Below are 18,679 nucleotides of genomic sequence, written 5' to 3'. Positions count from 1 at the left end.
GGGAGGGGGAGCCCGGAAAGTCTTTGAGCTGTGATGGTGCATAGGTTTTGCCTGGGCAGATCAGATAGTTGTGACTACCTGAAGAACCATATGGACAAGGATTCTGAGACTAACACCCTTAATGAAAGAGATGCTAAAATCACTTAGTGATGTCTGTCAAGGCAGAGGGAGTAGGTAGTGTTAGTTCTCACAGTTGGTACTTACCCACCTCTATGGTTTAAGGAACAAGGCTGCATCTTGACGAGCACACTTGGAAAATTCAAAGGAAACTTTCTTAGCTTTTCCTCATGAATATGGCATTGCCTATAAATTCTCTTAAATAAATCTCTTTATTTTCTAAAAAAAAAATAGGACTGGAGAAAATTAGTTTTCCTTCTGTTTGACTCCTTTTTAAAGGAAGTTTCTAAATAAACCACCTGGAAACATTCAGGTTATGAATGTTTCTAAACCAAGAGGTCTTTGTAATGTGTTGCTTTTGGTTACCAGGTCCAGAATTCTCCACACTGAAGTCTCTCGCTGCGGGCTAGGCACTGTTAGAGGCTGCCCTAGGTTTGCAGGGGTGAGGATGAGCAGAAAGTAAGTGGAAAATCCTTCCTGAGGGGCTTTCATGTGTCTGGCACTGTATTCGAGGGCTTTAACTGGGATAAAAGATGTGAAGACACCACTATTAAATGGGAAAATAGAGACAGAGAGCTTAAGTAATTTGTCTCAGGTCGCATATCTGATACATGGCAGGTTTAAACCCAAGTCTGTCTCAGAAAAAAATTATTTAAATAATTGCAATTTAAGTCAATGCAATAAATATTTGGGGAAAAACAATTATTTAAAGTTTGCTCCTCGTAGAAGAAAACAGAAAGCCAATAAGCTAAAAAGCCATGGAATAAAATTAAGTGACGCAATGAAGAGGTTTAAATTTATAAACTTTGAATAATGGAGTAAAGATGAAAGAGGAATGTCTAAAATGTGAAGTCAGAAATTAGAATGATTTGAAGAAATATTGTTTTAGAACTTTCAAGTATATATAGAAACTTCTCATATGACTAGGTAAGAACAGCTTTCTGGGAGGAACTAAAAAATCCTATGCTTTTTCCTCACGGAAGAACACATTAGGTCTTACTTGATTTTGGTATTAGATCAGTCACCAGCATGTAGGAAAGTAGTATTTCTCGTTACCTGGCGACCTCTTTTGTCATTTTTCCTGGGTGTGAAGAGGTGTCGCAAGTCCCCTCCTTGACCTATTCAGGCAGGATCTCGTTTGGAGTACCTGCCAGAATAGCCTTCATTTTATTCATCTTCTCAAACAAAAAAAAAACACAGCTTATGTTTTCATTGATTTTTCTCCTTTTTCTGTTTCATAGTTTATGGGTTTCTGCTCTTTATCATTCCCTTTGTTCTGCTAACTTGGGGTTTCCTTTTTTCTTCTTTGTCTAATTTCTTAATGTGAATTAAGAGCTTTCACTGAATTGAGAGCTTTCTTCTTTTCTGATATAGGCATTTAGTGCTATAAATTTCCCTCTAAGCACTCTTTAGTTACATCCCACAAATTTGGTATGTTGTGTTTTCATTTTCATTCAGTTGAAAATACTTCTCCCCGCCAATATTTTTAAATAGACCTTATTTTTTAGAATAGTTTTAGCAGAAGAGATGAGATTTTGCTTATACCTCCTTCCCCCGCAGCCTCCCCCACTTATCAATATTCCACACATTGTTACAATTGATTGACACATCATCATTACCCAAAGCCCATAGTTTACATTACGGTTCACCCTTGGTGTTGTACATTCTATGAGTTTGGAATTTACAATGACATATATCCACCATTACAGTATCATACAGTTTCACTGCGTTAAATTCCTCTGTGCTCTGCCTATTCGTCCCTCCTCTCTGCTAGTCCCTGGACACCACTGCTCTTTTTACTGTCTCCATAGTTTTCAGGATGTCACATAGATTCATACAGTATGTATCACACAGATTGCCTTCTTTCACTTAGTAATATGCATTTAAGTTTTCACCATATCTTTTCATGGCTCATTTCTTTTTAGTGCTGAATAATATTACATTGTCTGGATGTACCACAGCGTATCTGTTCACTTACTGAAGTACACCTTGGTTGCTTTCAGGTTTTGGCAATTATGAATAAAGCTTCTGCAAACATCCTTATGCAGGTTTTTGGTGATTATAAGCTCTCAACTCAGTTGTGTAAATATCAAGGAACATGATTGCTGGATTGTATGCTAAGCATATGTTTACTTTTGTAAGTAACTGCCAAACTGTCTTTCAAAGTGGCTGTACCATTTGCATTTCCACCAGCAATGAATGAATATTACTGTTGCTCTACATCCTTACCAGTCGAAGTTCTTTCTCTTTTGACCCTTTGGTTATTTAGTTTCCAAATACTTGGGAATTTTCCAGACATCTTTTATTGGTTTCTAATTTAACTTCACTGGTCAGTGAACATACTGTGTATGATTTGAATCCTTTTAAATTTATTGAGACTTGTTTTATGGCCCAGAATACAGTCTATCTTGGTAAATGTTCTTGGCACTTGAAATAAAAAATATATTCTGCTGTTGGGCAAAATGTTCTATATAAATGTTAATTAGGTCAATTCGGTTGATAGTCTTACTCAAGTTTTCTATATCCTGATTTTCTACTTGTTTTATCAATTATTGAGAGAGGAGTGTTGAAATCTTCAGCTATAACTGTAGATTTGCCTATTTTTCCCTTCATTCTATCGAGTTTTGTCTTTTTTGAAGCTCTGTTATTAGGTACATAAACTTTTAGGACTGTTCTCTTGATGAACTGATCTTCTTATAAAATGAACCTCTTTATTCCTGGTAATATTCTCTGCTCTGAAATCTATTTTGTCCAATATTAATATAGTCACTGAAGCTTACTTTTGGTATAGCATGTCTTTTTCTATCCTTTCATTTTTAATGTATTTGAGCTTTTATATTCAAAGTAGGTTTCTTGCATGTAGCATTTCATGTAGGTAAGGTTTTATTATCTGTACCGAATCTATCAATCTTGCCTTTTAGTTATGGTATTTAGACCATTCATATTTAATATGGTTAAATGATTGGACTTAAATATACCATCTTGGTATTTGTTTCCTATTTGCCATATCTGTTATTTGTTCCTTTTCCCCCTTTTCTATTTTCTTTTGGATTAATTGAATATTCCACTATTATTTTGATTCCTTTGTTGGCTTACTAGCTATACTTTTTTTTTTAAGAGGTTGCTTTAGGTTCAATAGTACACATCAATAACATCACAGTCTATCTTCAAGTGATATACTACTTCACATATAAGAACTTTATAATAGTATACTTCTATTTACCCTCTTCCAGTCTCCATTTTGTCCTTATATATTTTAATTATACATTTGTTTTGTAACCCAATGTATATTATTTTTGCTTTAAACAATTATTTAAGGTGATTTAAAAAGAAATATATATATTTTTATTATTATCTGATATCAGTTCAATCTGGTATCAATTTCCTTATGCCTGGAGGACTGCTTTAATGTATCTGGTAATCATGAATACTTCTGGCTTTTGTATGCCTTTGCCTTTGTTTTTTAAAGAAATTTCTACTGGGTAGAGAATTGCAAGTTGACAGGGATTTTTTTTCTTTTCAGTCCTTTAAAGATGTTTTTCCATTGTCTTCTGGGATATCAATATATTTATAATAACATTTAAATGTCGTTGTTTACTAATTCTATCATATGTGTTAATTCTGGGTCATTTTCAATTTATTTTCTCATTTTGTGTTGTTTTCTTTTTCAATTGGAAGAGTTTTTAAATTGGTGGGAAACTGCCCATTGACTATAATATCAAGAATCAGGCTACTCTGCAAACTCTTCCAAGTGACGTGAATAAAAGAGAAGTTCAGGTAAAGCAATGAGACTTGTGGAGAGGGGGAAAAAGAACTGGGGTCCTTACTTTCCAAATGGAGAAGCCGAGTAACACACCTCCTCAGTTACTGAACCAGACTCTTCAGATGGGATTCTGAACAATTTCTTCCTCCACCTTGATTTCTTCCTCCTCATCCTTCGACTCGCCATGGGGAATTTAGTGTGCAAAATGAATACTTCTTTTGCTTGAACTGTTCACCATTTATGATCATAGAGCATAGATTTAGCATAGATTAATTTTGCCTGTTTTGTACTTCATATAAAGCATACAGTATTCTTTCATATCTGGGTTTTTAGGCTCAACATAATGTTTCTGAGATTCAGCCATATGTTTCATGTAGTTATAAACTGTTCATTCTCATTGCTGTATAATATTCCATTGCATGAATACACAAAAATATATTTATCCATTCAATAGCTGATGAATTTTTAGGTAGTTTCTAGTTTGAGGCTATTACTAATAGTGTTGCTATAAACATTCTAGAACATATCTTTTGATGTATGTATGTACTTTATTAGGTGTATGCTTAGAAGCAGAATTACAAGATTCCATGGTATGAATATTTCACTTTGGTAGATCTTGCCAAATGTTTGAATTTACATTTTCACCAGTAGTGAGTGAGATTTCTGATTACATCCACATTTTGATGGCCTGCATAATTTTTTATACCTAATAGTTCACTAAAGAAATCTCTAATCACACATGAATATGAATGCTAAAGTTCTAAATAAAAGATTAGCAATTGAAATACTGATTTATAAGAAAAGAATAATACATTATGACCAAGGAAGCTTTATTCCAAGGACACAAGAGTGGTTTAATGTCAGCAACTCCACACATAATCCAGCTAGTCAAGTGGTTAAAGGAGAGTAATACCAAACCAAACCATACCAAAAGATGCTGAAAATCATTTGATAAAATTCAGCAGACATTCCCAATGAAAGCTCTTTGTAAACCATTAAAGAACTTATTTAAGTAAGATTCTGTAGCAAATAACGTCATAAATATTCTAAGTAACTAAATACTCAAATTATTGCAACTAAAATCAATAACAGACAGAAATACCTGCTATCACCATTATCATTCAACACTATAATAGAATTTGAGACAATAAAGATTCTAGAAAAGAATCTGTCAAGCACTGGAAAAAACAAGTTAAACTATTTTTGTGAGTGTCATCATTACATTTCTAAAAATCCCAAGAGACTCTAGGGAAAATTGCTAGAATGAGAAAATTTAAGTATATATAATAAATTTGTTGTATACAAGTTAAGTACACAGAATAGGCTTTTTATTTATATAGTAAGCATTTAGAAATGGAAATGGATAAAAAAAAAAATCCGTTCACAATAATGACCAAAAGGCTAAGAAACAAGAATACATTTAATAAAAAAGATACAGGACTTAAAGAAAACTCTCAAATTTTACTGAAGATATAGATAAGATCTGAGCAAACAAAATGATATGGTTTTCTTACTTCTTAGAAGACAATATCATATGTCAAACTTCCCAAAATTAATCTGTAAATTTAATGCAATTTCAACCCCTAATTGGATAAAATTATCTTCAAACTTCAAATGCCTGAAAATAGCCAAGAAAGGTAGAAAAAAGAAAGAAAAAACAGGGGGCAGGAGTGTGTATATGTGGGGAAGCTCTACCTGGCCATTTTATGAAGCCACTGTATGTAAACATAAGTCACTGTAATTGAATCCATATGATACTGCCACATGTAAAGAGAACTATAAGTGAAACAGAATAGTATATTGAGAAATCTCGTTATTTATGAAATTTACGTATGACACAGTTGGTATTTCAACTTTTTGGGAAAAGATAGTTTATTTACTAAAGGGTGCTGAAACAACTGACAACTCACTTGGAAGAAAGTAAAAGTTAGATCTATAACTTGACTTCTATACAAAAACAAATTCAAAATGGAGTAAAGACCAATGTAAAAACCAATAATAACAAAAAACAAAGATAAAATGCAGAAGCCATTCTAGGAGACTATACGTGCCACCCAGGGGTGAAGGCCTTAATCAATACAGAATACTTTGAAATTGTTATAGTCACAAGTGTCCATATTTTGTAAATTAATATACTTAAATATATACTAAAGTTTTGAATGGGAAAAGGTATTATAAATGTGGTTAACAAATTATAGATTTGGAGAAAATTTGCAAATAATAAGTTTATATATTATATACAAAAAGCATATTTTTTAAAAGACCAAATATGAACAAATGTTTATTAAAAATGAAATGAATGAAAAAATTGAATAAAAATTTAAAATGTGAATAAAAACATACATATGCAATTCACTGTAAGAGTAAAATCCAAATGGCTGTTTTCTACGGAAACAGTGCTTATTATTGTGGTCAATAGGCAACTTAGTTGGAAAAAATATTTGCAACCAATAGTAGAAAGTTTTAATATATGCAAAATACAAAAAGCTCCTACACAAACTAGTCAAGTAAACAGTCAAACAGAAACATGGACAAAAATATAAATAAAAATAAAAAATAAATGTAAAGGTAGAAGGAAAATTATGAATATGTGTGGTAGGCAGAATTCTAAAATGACCACCATGATCTTTGCCTCCGGTGTTACTCTCATGATGATGCTACATTTACAGAGTAAAAGGATTTTGCAGATGCTATTAAGGTTACTAACCAGTTAACCTTAATATACAGAAATTATCTGAGTGAGCCTAACCTAGTTACATGAACCCTTTAAAAGCACAGAGTTTTTCTGGCTGGTAGCATAAGAGAATAGAGAGAGTCGAGGACAAGGGTCTGATGAATCCTTGCTAGCTTTGGAGATGGAGGGGACCAGGTGCAAGGACTGGAGAGCAACTGTAGCTGCTGAGAACAATGCCTGGCTGATAGTCAGCAAGGAAACAGACCTCTTTCTTAACCACCTTGCATCTTGCAAGTGTAGGGAATCGAATTCTGCCAACAACACGAATGAACTTAGAAGTGAATTCTTCCCCAGAACGGAGCTCCAGTTAAGAACTCACCTGGTACACACCTTTGAGCCTTATTGAACACCAGAGAGCCCACTCAGGCCTGCTTGAAGTTCTAACCCACACCACCGAGATAATAGAGCCTCTTTAAAGCTGCTAAATTTGTGGTAATTTTGTTATGTAGCAGTAGAATACTAATAGAATAGGTAATCTAATTATGAGTGAAATCCAAAAAAACCAAAGAATGTATGAAAACTTGACAAGATTCACAGTAGTCAGGAAAATGCAACTAAAATAACACTGAGAAATCACTATACCCACCCAGGGCTTTTTTGTTGTTGTTAAATGATACAATAGTTATTGGGTATAAAGGGTAAGAGTATTTTTATACATTTACTGATGGCTATATAAATTATTCCTTTTGGGGAAACAATCTGTCATCATGTATTACAATTTTTTAGGTCTACCTATCCCTCAACCCAGCAATCCTACTCCAGGGAATCTTTCCCAAAGAAGTGAAACCATCATGGTCATGAATATGTGCACAGAAACAACAACAATAATCATAAAACTCTGGTAACAAAATAAACGCCCATTGCTTATGGAAGAGGTTTAATAAGTCATCATCATAGAATATTACACAGCATTAAAAAGGATGAAATAAGAGCTATAAGACAGACTTAGAGGGACTTTTGTTATATATCATTGGATGGGAAAAAATGCAGAGGAGATATGTATATATAAAAATAATCTCATTTATCTAAAGCAAACAGACCCACCAAAAAAAAAATCTCATTTTATTTGATTGTGTATATTAAAAAATTAGAAAGCTATATATGTATAGACCTGTAAGGTGCTCATAATACACAAAAAAAATTTTAAGGTAGAGTAAGATAAAAATTCATGTGATATTTCTGTACACATATGTATGAACAACAAAGATATATATCAGGACGTTACAAAGGAGGTGGGAGTGAAATGGTGCGGTGGGGTATTAGTTTTGCATTATGCATCACTATTTCATTTATTGCTTCCTTTTTTAATTGTATTATAGTTCTCTTTTAATTTGTATCATTCTTATAATCTGAGAAACATCAAATCATCTCCCTCCTCTGTTTTTCCTCAGCACGTATCCCTAATATTCTATATATTTTACTTATGTTAGTTGTTGTCCCTCCTTCCCCAGAATGTAAGCTGCATCAGGTAAAGAATTTTATTCACTGCTGAATGCCAGCACCTAGAACTGCGTGGCACACAGCAGGTACTCAAATACCGAGGAAAAAATATTTTATGTATAACTTCTACTTTAGGGCTACTCTCGATGTTCACTTAAACCTTACTTCTCTTAAAAACCTGATATTCTAGAAGCTATCAGAAGTGTAACAATCACATGACATGAAGTTTGAATTCAGGAGTAAATAATGATTTGTTGGATGCTTATTACCGCTTGACATTTTGTCAGGTGTTTTATCTCTCTCAAATCAATATTAGGCAGATCTACAATCTTAGGCAGATAAATAATCCCCATTTCATAGATGAGAATCAACTAGAAGAGTCAGCTTGTCTAAAGTCTCAGACAATATATGCCCTGTCGCCAAAATCCTGTTCTTTCCTCTGTGCTGTATGGATCTTACAGGAATTATATTTTAATAATTAAAAGATAATAGTGTCATAATATATGGGTTAAAAATTATTTTGAGATTTATGTGGTTGAATATTTCATACTCATAGGATTTACTACCCTGTTGATGATTCTATTAAGGATTTAAAAGTCATTTGATTGTTAAATATAAATGTCTACTCTTAACTTGTTAATTATTTTACTCCTGAAGTGAAGCAATAAAGCTGTTCGGCTCAAGGCCGCAAGCCATCTGGGCCCTGCTGGAGTGGTGGTAGCAAATCAAGACAACACAGAACTATTCCCAGTAGAGTTAATAGACATTTAGATAATTACCACCAAATCTTCAAGACAAAAAGCAGCCCTGAGAACATCCTGAGGGATTTTGTCCCAAATTATTCAACTCCAAAGCGAGCTCCCCAGAGGAATGCCTTTCTTGACAAGCTTCTATTGGAGGAGCTTCCTACCTCTTTGGAGGCGGCGGTGGGGGTGCTGTGGGGGGCGGGGAGGAGCCAATCAAGAAAATAGCTACCTGAAGGTCTCAAGGAAAGAGAGTGGTGGACCTGGTCTGAGCCCATGACACTCAAGGTAGGTTTAGGTCTCAGGCTAGAAGGCGCTCCCCCAATTAAGGGATCAGAGGCCAGCAAGTTGGTGTTGGGGAGGTTAAGGAGAGAAGGGACACCATAACAGGGTTTAGAGACACCTCGTTGCCCCCCACATGTTTTGCTCAGCTCCCATGTAGGTAGGACTGGAAGAGTATGGCAGAAGGAGGGTGCTGCCTCGGGCATTCTGTTGCCACGTTTCAGGTGGGGTTCCAAATCCCCACACTCCACTTGACGTGCAAACAAACTACAATTTTAGGATTAGCTCCACAGATCTAAATACACTGGCGATTGCCTAGGGACTGGCAGAGATGATTTTTTTTTTTTTTTTTTTTGGTCTTTGATGATCTGGATAGATTTAGAGTTTTGAAAACGTACTCTCTGATTACTCAACCAACCAACATTTATCGAGTACTTTCTATATCATAAGGTACCAGGAGAGGTGCTAAGGGAAATGTAAGAAAAACAAACATGGTCCCTGCCTCAAGCTTATGGAGACAGAAGCAAACAAATAACCATTAACTTATTTTGTTAGGGGACAAGTGAGCAGTATTTAATATGTAAAATATGTGATAAAGATGGACTAGAATCAAGGTATTCAGAATAAAACTCATTATACTACCTACTACTCATGCCTCAAAAAAAATCCACAAGATTTTGGAATATAATATGTGAAATAAACTTACATCTTCTTGACAATCTTTGCATGCCCAAAATAATTTCTAAAAGTCACACAGAATAAAACTTGGGTCTATTTGCAGAGGCAAAACTTGCATACCTCAAGAGCACTAATCTGCCTGAACCTCAAACCTTCAAGTTCAAAAGTAAAATTGTTTGTCTCCAGAAAGCAATGAAGTTTTTAAAACGAAAAAAGTCTGTTTGCAAGCTATTTTTAAAAATAGAAATCAATAAATATGTATTACTAAGTATCCTATAGCAATGAAAATGAGCTTATTGTCTTGCTTGTTTAAAAGGCTGACATAAGGAATACACAAAAATCTGAAGGTTTTAGAGTTGGTATAAAGCCTGATTTCTTCTGATCATGAGATATACAAGAAAACTGAACAAGTTCTATTTCAATAAAGAAGCTTCCGCTTAAATGATTATTAAATGGTATTTTGGCTGAATGTGCATAGTTTTAAAATCCATGAATGGCAATTGGCAGAATTCAACCTTAATGTTGTTAGCTCTGAGGGGGACACTGCTATTAATATTATTTATGTGATATATATGCCGTCTTAATGTTCCATTTGTTTTCATATGTATCAAAAGCATAAGGCTCCATGTTTCTCTGCAAGCTATATACAAAAATACTGCCTTTCCAGTCAGCAAAATGCGGAGACATTTACCACATATAACAGCATTCCTACATAGCAGTTAAGTATTGGAGTTATGTGTGTCAGGAGTGTTATTCATAAATAACTGTCAAAAGATATGTGAAACCATTTTTTTCTAAAAAAATACATTGAGTGAAATTATTCCATCAATAGGATATTCTGAAATATGCAGGCTCTAAGGTCTGTAGAAAAAGATGGAAATACATTTTTAAAATGCTTTTAAAAGCTGTCAAAATCATTCAAAACAGAACTCATCCTATAAAAATGATTCTTCTGTCTTCTCATGAGATTATCACTTGGCTACAGGACACTTCTTACATGTCTACTCTTCTGACATGTGCAGATGATACATACCTAGGCCTATGTTAATATAGCATCCTAAAATATAATAAAAGCTATATTGTCTGACCTTTTACCAGTGAGCTCTAGGATACTTCTGATGTACTTCCTAAAAATCTTTATTTAACAGGGACAATGACAAACGAGCCAGAATTGGAACCATTTACTTTTAGAGGCCAAAAAGATCTCAGAGGTCATCTTTCCAGGCAATTTAAAGAGAAAGGGAGGCAATGGGTAGAAGGGCCAGATCACAGGGCTGGCTGTTTTTTCCTTCCTGGTGTGGTACCTCTTCCCCCACATCCTCACTCAAGTTATCCAGCATCCAAAGAAAACTACTTCTTATGAAATTTCTTTTGCTAAGTTAACCTTGTTTATGAAAAATTACCTTGTCCCACACCCAAAAGAAAGTAGTTGAAAGTTAGTATACTTTAACATTTCAGCACATTTTATAAAAATCACAAGCATTTTTACAACTCATGTTTAACATTAAATTTTGCTTTCTGTGCAGTTTTTAATTAAAGAACGTTTTTCAGTTTGGGAATTTTCATTTGTGGGTTATGGGTTTCCTTACCATTACCCTTAATTTGATGATGCTATTATATGAGGTAATTCAAAAATGTCTTTGGTTTGAGATTATAGATTGGGAACCCAGTACATATATTGGATCTTATGAGGGCATGAAAAACTTGGCACATGAATTACCAATACTAACTCTAATACTCCAAGTGCTATTTAACAGATGTTTTGCTGTGGGCTCTCCTTTACATCACTGGATTAATTCTCTCTTTAAAGAGGCACACAGGAAAAGTCAAGGTGGAATTAGCATCTGGACCAGTCTCCATTAAGGTGAATGGTTCAATCACCAAGGTCAAGAGAATTTTCTATGAAACAGTCCCTTCCTATTAGCAGGATATTGCAGATTTTGTTCACCTAAATGGGCAGATCCATCTTCAAGTCTGACCAAAACACCATTACCTTTAGTCTAAAAACTAGGAATAAGATAGAGCTTAGGGTTTTGTAGGATCTAAGTGAAACTTAAGGTGAGTCCGTTGTTTAGTAGAATTTGGATTGTTTTTTAAAGTTTACAAAAAATACTAAATTAAAATTTGTGTTCCAGAAAATATGGATTCCAATTTTCAGAGCTGCATGTCAGCGCTCCTTCACAGAACTGAGTGTCCCAATCATTGTCAGCAACAGATATAACTGAGAAGTAAGAAGTGGAAGGCTGCTTCATGGTTATAGTGCTTGGGTTAAAAGGTGCTGCCAGGCTCCCAGGTATTCCTTGGGAATACCCTAAGTGCCATGACAATTCCGGGTCCCCTCGAAATTTCAGTGGTTGTCTTGGGAAACCCAGTAAAATCAGAATACCACTCTGAACCTGGGCTGAACTCAGGGGTCCATCAATACATGAAAACTTGAGAATCCTCTTGACCTTCTGGGCTGGATTACTTTAAAATAACTCCAAGCAAATCATGTCCTAGTTCTCATTATAAGGAACAAAAGAGACATTCTGACACTACTAAAAAATGTGTACATACCAAAGGATATAACACTCATTATTAGTACAGCAGCATACAAAATATCGAAGAATGGTGGATAGTTTCAAAGACACCAGAAGAGGTACCTGTTACATTCTATATAGTTATGTGGCTCCAGGTTGGAACAGAGATTGAGTTCTAGGCACTGGGAAGCCCTTGAAAAATAATGTTGATTTCAAGGAGCAAGGGGAAGAGGAAGGCTTATGTTTGTCTGTTAAGTAGCCAAAAAAATAAAAATAAAAACTCATTAAATTTATATACACGTGTGTATAATTTAATTACATAATTGAACACTTGAAAAAATATATACCTGTGTCACTAAAAGTATCACTGATACAATCTATGGGGTATTTTTAATTTTACTGGCTTTCCAAACTCTCTCTAATGAGAAACTTCTCTGCCTTCCACACAATCAATAGTTAAGATTGGGTCATTATTGTGGACTCACATCTACTTTGTCTAATACCCTTTTACTTCTCTGTACCCCTCTACTACCGAACTCCACCCACGATAACAAAATCAGGTTGTATTAAAGTATTTAACTGCAAATCCACTAGATTCCAAATCTGACAATTATTTTAATTCATGAGACACCTATAGCACATTATCTATATTTGTACACTTTATTTAAAAACATATAATACACTTAGAGCCACCAAAAAAAAGGATGTCTTAATTAGCTTATTCATACCCTGAATTTACAAAAGAAACTTCTTGCACCACAAAAATTAGCATTTGGATTAATTTACATTAATTGATTATTATAACTAAATTTTAAAATACCTGAAGATCAAACAATCTGCCCTGGGGTTCACCAGTGGGAAGGGTGTGGGGTGTGGAGAAAAGGAATTATTTAGGAATCTGTACTGATGATGCCCTGAGGTCAGCTCTAGTAAACAGAAGTTGAGAAGACACAAAATAACCAATAGATTTCGGGATTACAAAGAAGTGGTTCCTCCCAAAAACATTTATTATGTCATATAGTTGGAGTGAGTGTAAGGGGACACCACTTAGTTTGGATTGGAAAAAACTGTGTGGAGGAGGTGGGTTGTACTTGTTTCTCACAAGAGGCAAACTTCAGCCAAACAATGAGAAGAAAGCAGGGAGGGAGGTATGTGGTACACCAAAGATTTTTCTGATTGCTGGTAACACCAAATTTAGCAGCTCTCTTCAAGTCAACTAAAACACCATTCTCAGACATTTTCAGAGAGGAGCTAACACTCAAACAGGGAAAAATCATTTTATATGAACAAGGCACTCGCTGGTTCACAGCCTGTTGTTGAAAACCCAGGCAGACATTACAGTTAATCTAAATTAAAATGAACTTTCTAATTTGCATCATAGGGATGTCAAGAACGTGGTCCCAGTTAAATCAAATCTAAAGCTTGACTAGCAAAGATCCAGAAAGTTCTGATCCCTAAGCACCACTTCAAGAATACTGCTAGAATAAATAAGTGGGGTCTAGGGATCTCAGTTTAGCCTAGTATTTGTTTTGAGAATTAAAAAAAAAACTGATGCAATCTGTTAAATACTTTGTCAACTTTGTGTCTCTTACACTGACATGGAGATCCAGTTGAATAATGAATATGGGCAATTAAAAAAGCCTTCAGTAGCAAGAGCAAAAATTATTTAAATCATTTACCAATGTCCTGTCCTTTGTTTTTAAACACACATATTTGTTTTCTAAACTGTCCCCTAAAACGAACTTTAGGAATTGATACATTTCACAAAAATATACATATAATTTCTGTCAGCTACTAATTTTGCACAACCTGAATCCCACTGTCAAACACTTAAAGGTCTATACAATTATATAAATAACTAAACAAGTAACAGTAATAGAAGCAACTGCTGAGTAAGTAAAATTAATGATTATATACTTAAAAGCCTTGAAATGCTTTTAAAGAAGCTGACAAAAATTATACTTAGAGCTCTTTTTCCATATAAATCCAATAACAGTTTGGCTCTTGGTTGAAAACATCAGACATATATACTAACCAGAGTTTAACTATCTCAACTATCAAAATTGATAAATTTTAAGCAGTTCAAAAGAAAACCAAAATTAATTCTCTTTCAATCCGATTTGTGACATCTTAGTTCAATATAAGTTAAATGACAAAGCCTGAGAAAAGCACCAACACAGATTTTTAAATTGCACCCACCCACCTTTTCAGATGTCATAAAGATCTGCTTTAGTTAAAATGGCAGCAATGACAAAGAGGTAGACATGAAAGATGCCATTTAAATACAATTCTTAGGTGGAATTTTAACTAGTTCAGGTGTTTAATCTAAAAATAATTTTTACTAGTTGAATCTTCATTACATAAGAATTTCATGACATGCTCTTGTGTAAGGGAAAATATATTAAGTACTAAAATAAGTGAGCTTTTAAAAATTACACTTACTTAGCCAACATTAATGAGGTCTTATAATTTTGGTGAACCAATAATTTCTCCTTTTACCTGAAGTTGACTAAAATGAAATAAGAGTTTTCTTCATCTCTACTGAAATTTTTTGGAATTCACATTCAAAATTCTTGGAAAGTATATATGGTGCTCAGAATAGCACAAAGCGCGTGAAATGTCCCCTGAAGTCCTAGAAGTTGAGCAGATACATTAATAAGACATTGATGGTCACAAATCAGGACCTTCACAGATTGGCACACACACACACACACACACACACACACACACACACACACACTCTCTCTCTCTCTCACTCACACACACACTCACGTTCTGTCTCTGTCTCTCTCCCCTACCTCTCTCTCACTCCCCACCTCCAAACTCAATCCTCACCCTCACTGTAAGGCTGCATTTGTATTTTTTAAAAGGCACCTCTCATTCTCTAGCTATTGCCTTCTTGATATCTGTTTTGTTAAAAATCCTGAATGTTCCATGGAAATAGTTCACTACTGAGAATGGAATATTTTTCAATTCACATTTGAATAGCCAAGTTTTCTTACATTCAGATTTTAATAAACTAGAATGACAGTCTTTAAAACAAGCATGCTAGCCTATAATGAATATAGTATTTACAGTAATATAAACATTTAGAACTATATATTATACTGCAAAAGCAAACAGCACAACACTCATCATACTCATCATTACCTGCTGTGTACACCACTTCCAAAAATGAAAATACAAAACAGTAAAATGCACCTATGGTTTTATATATATATAGTCTATATATATTATATATATTCTTATAATATATATAATATATATTTATAAAATATACATACATTTTAGACATTTTCAAATAAATCTTCATCTCCAAAAGAAATTTATAGCAAGAATACTGAAGGAATGAAAGTCAGATAAACAAAAAATTTCTCACGAAGTTCATTATCAGTGATACAACTCAATTCCTCCCCTTTTAATCATAACTAAAATGATTATAAAAGCTAAATACTTTGCATAACTAATTATCTGTTTAATGGCAAAAATTGATAAACTTGTTCAATAGAAAAATACTGAAGGTCATTATATCACTTATGTTAAATATCTATCTACGGTTTGAGTAGCAAATGAGCTCCACATGACAGCTGAGTTTTGAGAAGGGTGCTGCAAGCTCGAGATGTATCCACTGCATATGAAAATAAGGCAGGGATCTACATCTGCTAATTTTCATACTATTCCAATATATTTCATCCAAAATATTTACAAATCAAGCACTATAAAAGCATTTCAATGACTATTTGAATCATGATTTTTTCATTTTGTGAATGTTGATTGAATTTTCGACAGGCTGAGGGGAAAAATCAGACACATGTATATGCTTCTATCTGGCTGGAAGACAGCTTTGGCTCATTTCTAGGTTGAGATCATACAGTGCTCGTGAAGAATCCCTGTTTCTGTGTACAGTTTCCAGTGGCACAGCACTGGCTTCCTAAGGAACTTTCAACAGTTCCATCATTTGTACTACGGTCTACATATCTCATGGTTATTTTCTACTCGCTAATAGAAAAATTTCAACCATGTGGCACAAAATGAAGTGACTGTCTTGGTTTTGAAAATTTCAGTGACATTAGTAAAGCAGGCATTGAAGACCTTGGAAGGTAATTAAAGCAATAACTGGTCGAACAATAGCTTTGTAGTTGTCCATCATAAATATGTCAAGGGTAGGCACCTGACTAGAATTTTCCAACATCCTTCTACAAATGTTAAGTTAGCAACAACATTTTACTCTGTGAAGAACCAAAAGAGGAATTCACCATATGCGACATGGAACTCTTTACCTGCAAGGGAATATAAACATTCCCCTGGTAATAGCTCAGCTATGACCTGGTAGCTCATTTCCAGGTCAATTCATTTGATTATAAAAGGAATCCCTTGAGCCCAGTTAAGCAAAGCACAGATGAAATGACAAGGTAGCTGTGTCAAACTATTAAAGCATATCTGTATATCAATCAAGCAAATTTAGCACAGGTCCTTAAAGAAAATTTGCCTGTATACAGAATTCTAAAGGCAGACAAGCAGAAATTTTAAAGAAAAACTGTCAATTATCATCTACATCACCACCAGAATGCTTCTTCAAGGAGTACATATGATCAAGTGCGACTGTTATGACAATGAAATATGTGTGGACAGGAATTTAGGAACTGTATTAAAAGGTTCAAGTATTTATGGATATGGATTTTTTTTTAAAAAAAATTTGAGAGCCTATTATATATACATTTTGCTGAAAAGTTAATCATTAGTAATTTATTTTTCATTTCTAGACTGGTCTCTGACATTTTGAGCAAACACAAAATTGTGTGTGAGGAGAGGTGAGACAGTTGTAGCAATGATCTATATACCAGGCCCAGAGAATGGGGTCATGGGAATCCCAAGAGCTGATCACATGTCAGTCACAGGCAAAGAGCTCAGGGAACCCTGGTCCTTTAACATATGGTTTTCCCCAGAAACAATAGTCACTGCCCATTAAACATGCTGTGTATTCCAATTAAACAATGGAGGAGGGGTAGGGAGAAGGAAAGAGAGATAACTATTTAGTCAACATTATGCACTGAACTCTTCCATCCAGATTTCCAAGAGGTTCTTCTTGGAGATGCTAATGGAGGATTTCTGGGGTATAAAACATTTGCTTTATTTAGTACATCTGCAAAAGCAGCTGCCTGAGGTAACCATACCCCTTAGACTGTTAAAACATAATAATTATGAACTACTTTTAGTTGGTGTCAGATAATTTGCATATAAAAGACAAAGAGCAGAGATCATCTGAAACATGGTTACATAGGTTTCAATAAATGAGTACCCACAAATAATTCCCATCTTTTCAGCCACTAGAAAGTTAAGATTTCATCGATGTGAAGTAATCACTCTGGTACTATAAATATCACATGAATAGAGTGAATTTTAAAATTAACAGAAGTTATTATAAAGATATGCCCTGCTTGCCCTTAAAAATAAACAGAATCTTAAACCTGAATAAGTTATATCCTTTAGTAAAAGCAGATTCCATAACTACTCTTCACAATGTAAGATTTTTGACAGTTAAACTTTAGAATGGTACCAAATCTATTTTCAAAAATGTAATACAATATAGAAATCTGCTTACAAACTAAATATTTGTTTAGTATTTATGAATAATATACTTAACATATTATTGCATTTCTTTTTCTTTCCCCCTAATAGGTAAAATGCTTTGCCAAGTGCTTTACGTGAACAGTTGAATGTAGAGAGAAATTAAAAACTAATTTTAACACTGGCTGGTCATTATGCACATAGGGTTAGTACAGCAGAGATGGTGAAGATTACTGTTTTGACTAATGTGTTTAACAAGATTTCTCAGGGGAGAACTTGGTCTAAATTTCCACTCTTCCTCTACTATTCTCAGCCATCAAGCTTTTTAATAAGCTCATATAGTGGACAGCTAAACCTATGTTCGCTCAGGCCTGCCTAGCGAATTAGAACCACCTCAGAAATAAAAGTTCCTATATTTGGGGGGAAATCTGAATCAGTTTTCAGGCTCATAGATTCAGCTGAGCTTGCAGCAACCTGAACAAACTTTAGTTTTAGAAAACAGTATACGAATTGCAAAACTATACTTTAACAAATGTTCTCTGTGCTCCTTCAGCAGAATGAAAGGGCAGAATGGGTTGTTTCTTGCCCTGGTCTTCTGTATCTCTTTTGTGCAGGTGATTATTTATAAAGAGCTAGAAGGTGAAGATGACACATTCCGTCATACAAAGACTTTAGCAAGTGCATCAGCCCCAGCACTGGCTATATAGCATTTGGATGGGTGGAAAGCTACATCATGAATTGATTCTTCAAACTTTTTCCGATGAGCTGTGAACTCTTGGATACATGTCTTACTTTCTAGGTTCCATAAACGTATTGAACAGTCATGACCTATTAT

At 34.4% G+C, this 18,679-nt stretch overlaps 1 protein-coding gene and 1 long non-coding RNA gene across 3 annotated transcripts in view; one reads left to right on the top strand and one right to left on the bottom strand.

Moving 5' to 3' along the window:
* The first annotated feature begins 508 nt into the window (after window positions 1-508).
* LOC120621785 (uncharacterized) lies at window positions 509-4,414 on the top strand. Its single transcript, XR_005658297.1, has 3 exons — window positions 509-576; window positions 2,121-2,172; window positions 3,796-4,414. It is a non-coding gene; the product is annotated as an uncharacterized LOC120621785 (long non-coding RNA).
* An 8,151-nt stretch (window positions 4,415-12,565) lies between these two features.
* The window catches only part of STRN (striatin), an 80,512-nt gene continuing 74,398 nt past the window's right edge, over window positions 12,566-18,679 (bottom strand). For both annotated transcript variants that reach the window (XM_039887415.1, XM_039887416.1), the window contains one exon: window positions 12,566-18,672. In XM_039887415.1, coding sequence (XP_039743349.1) covers window positions 18,503-18,672 — 170 coding nt within the window. In that variant the 3' untranslated portion in view covers window positions 12,566-18,502. The remainder of the gene's footprint in view (window positions 18,673-18,679) is intronic.

This window comes from Pteropus medius, unplaced genomic scaffold, assembly GCF_902729225.1.
Source record: "Pteropus medius unplaced genomic scaffold, Ma_sr-lr_union100, whole genome shotgun sequence".
NCBI lineage: Eukaryota > Metazoa > Chordata > Mammalia > Chiroptera > Pteropodidae > Pteropus > Pteropus medius.
The sequence above is the reverse complement of the archived record's forward strand: the minus strand, read 5'-3'. Positions and strand labels throughout refer to the sequence as shown.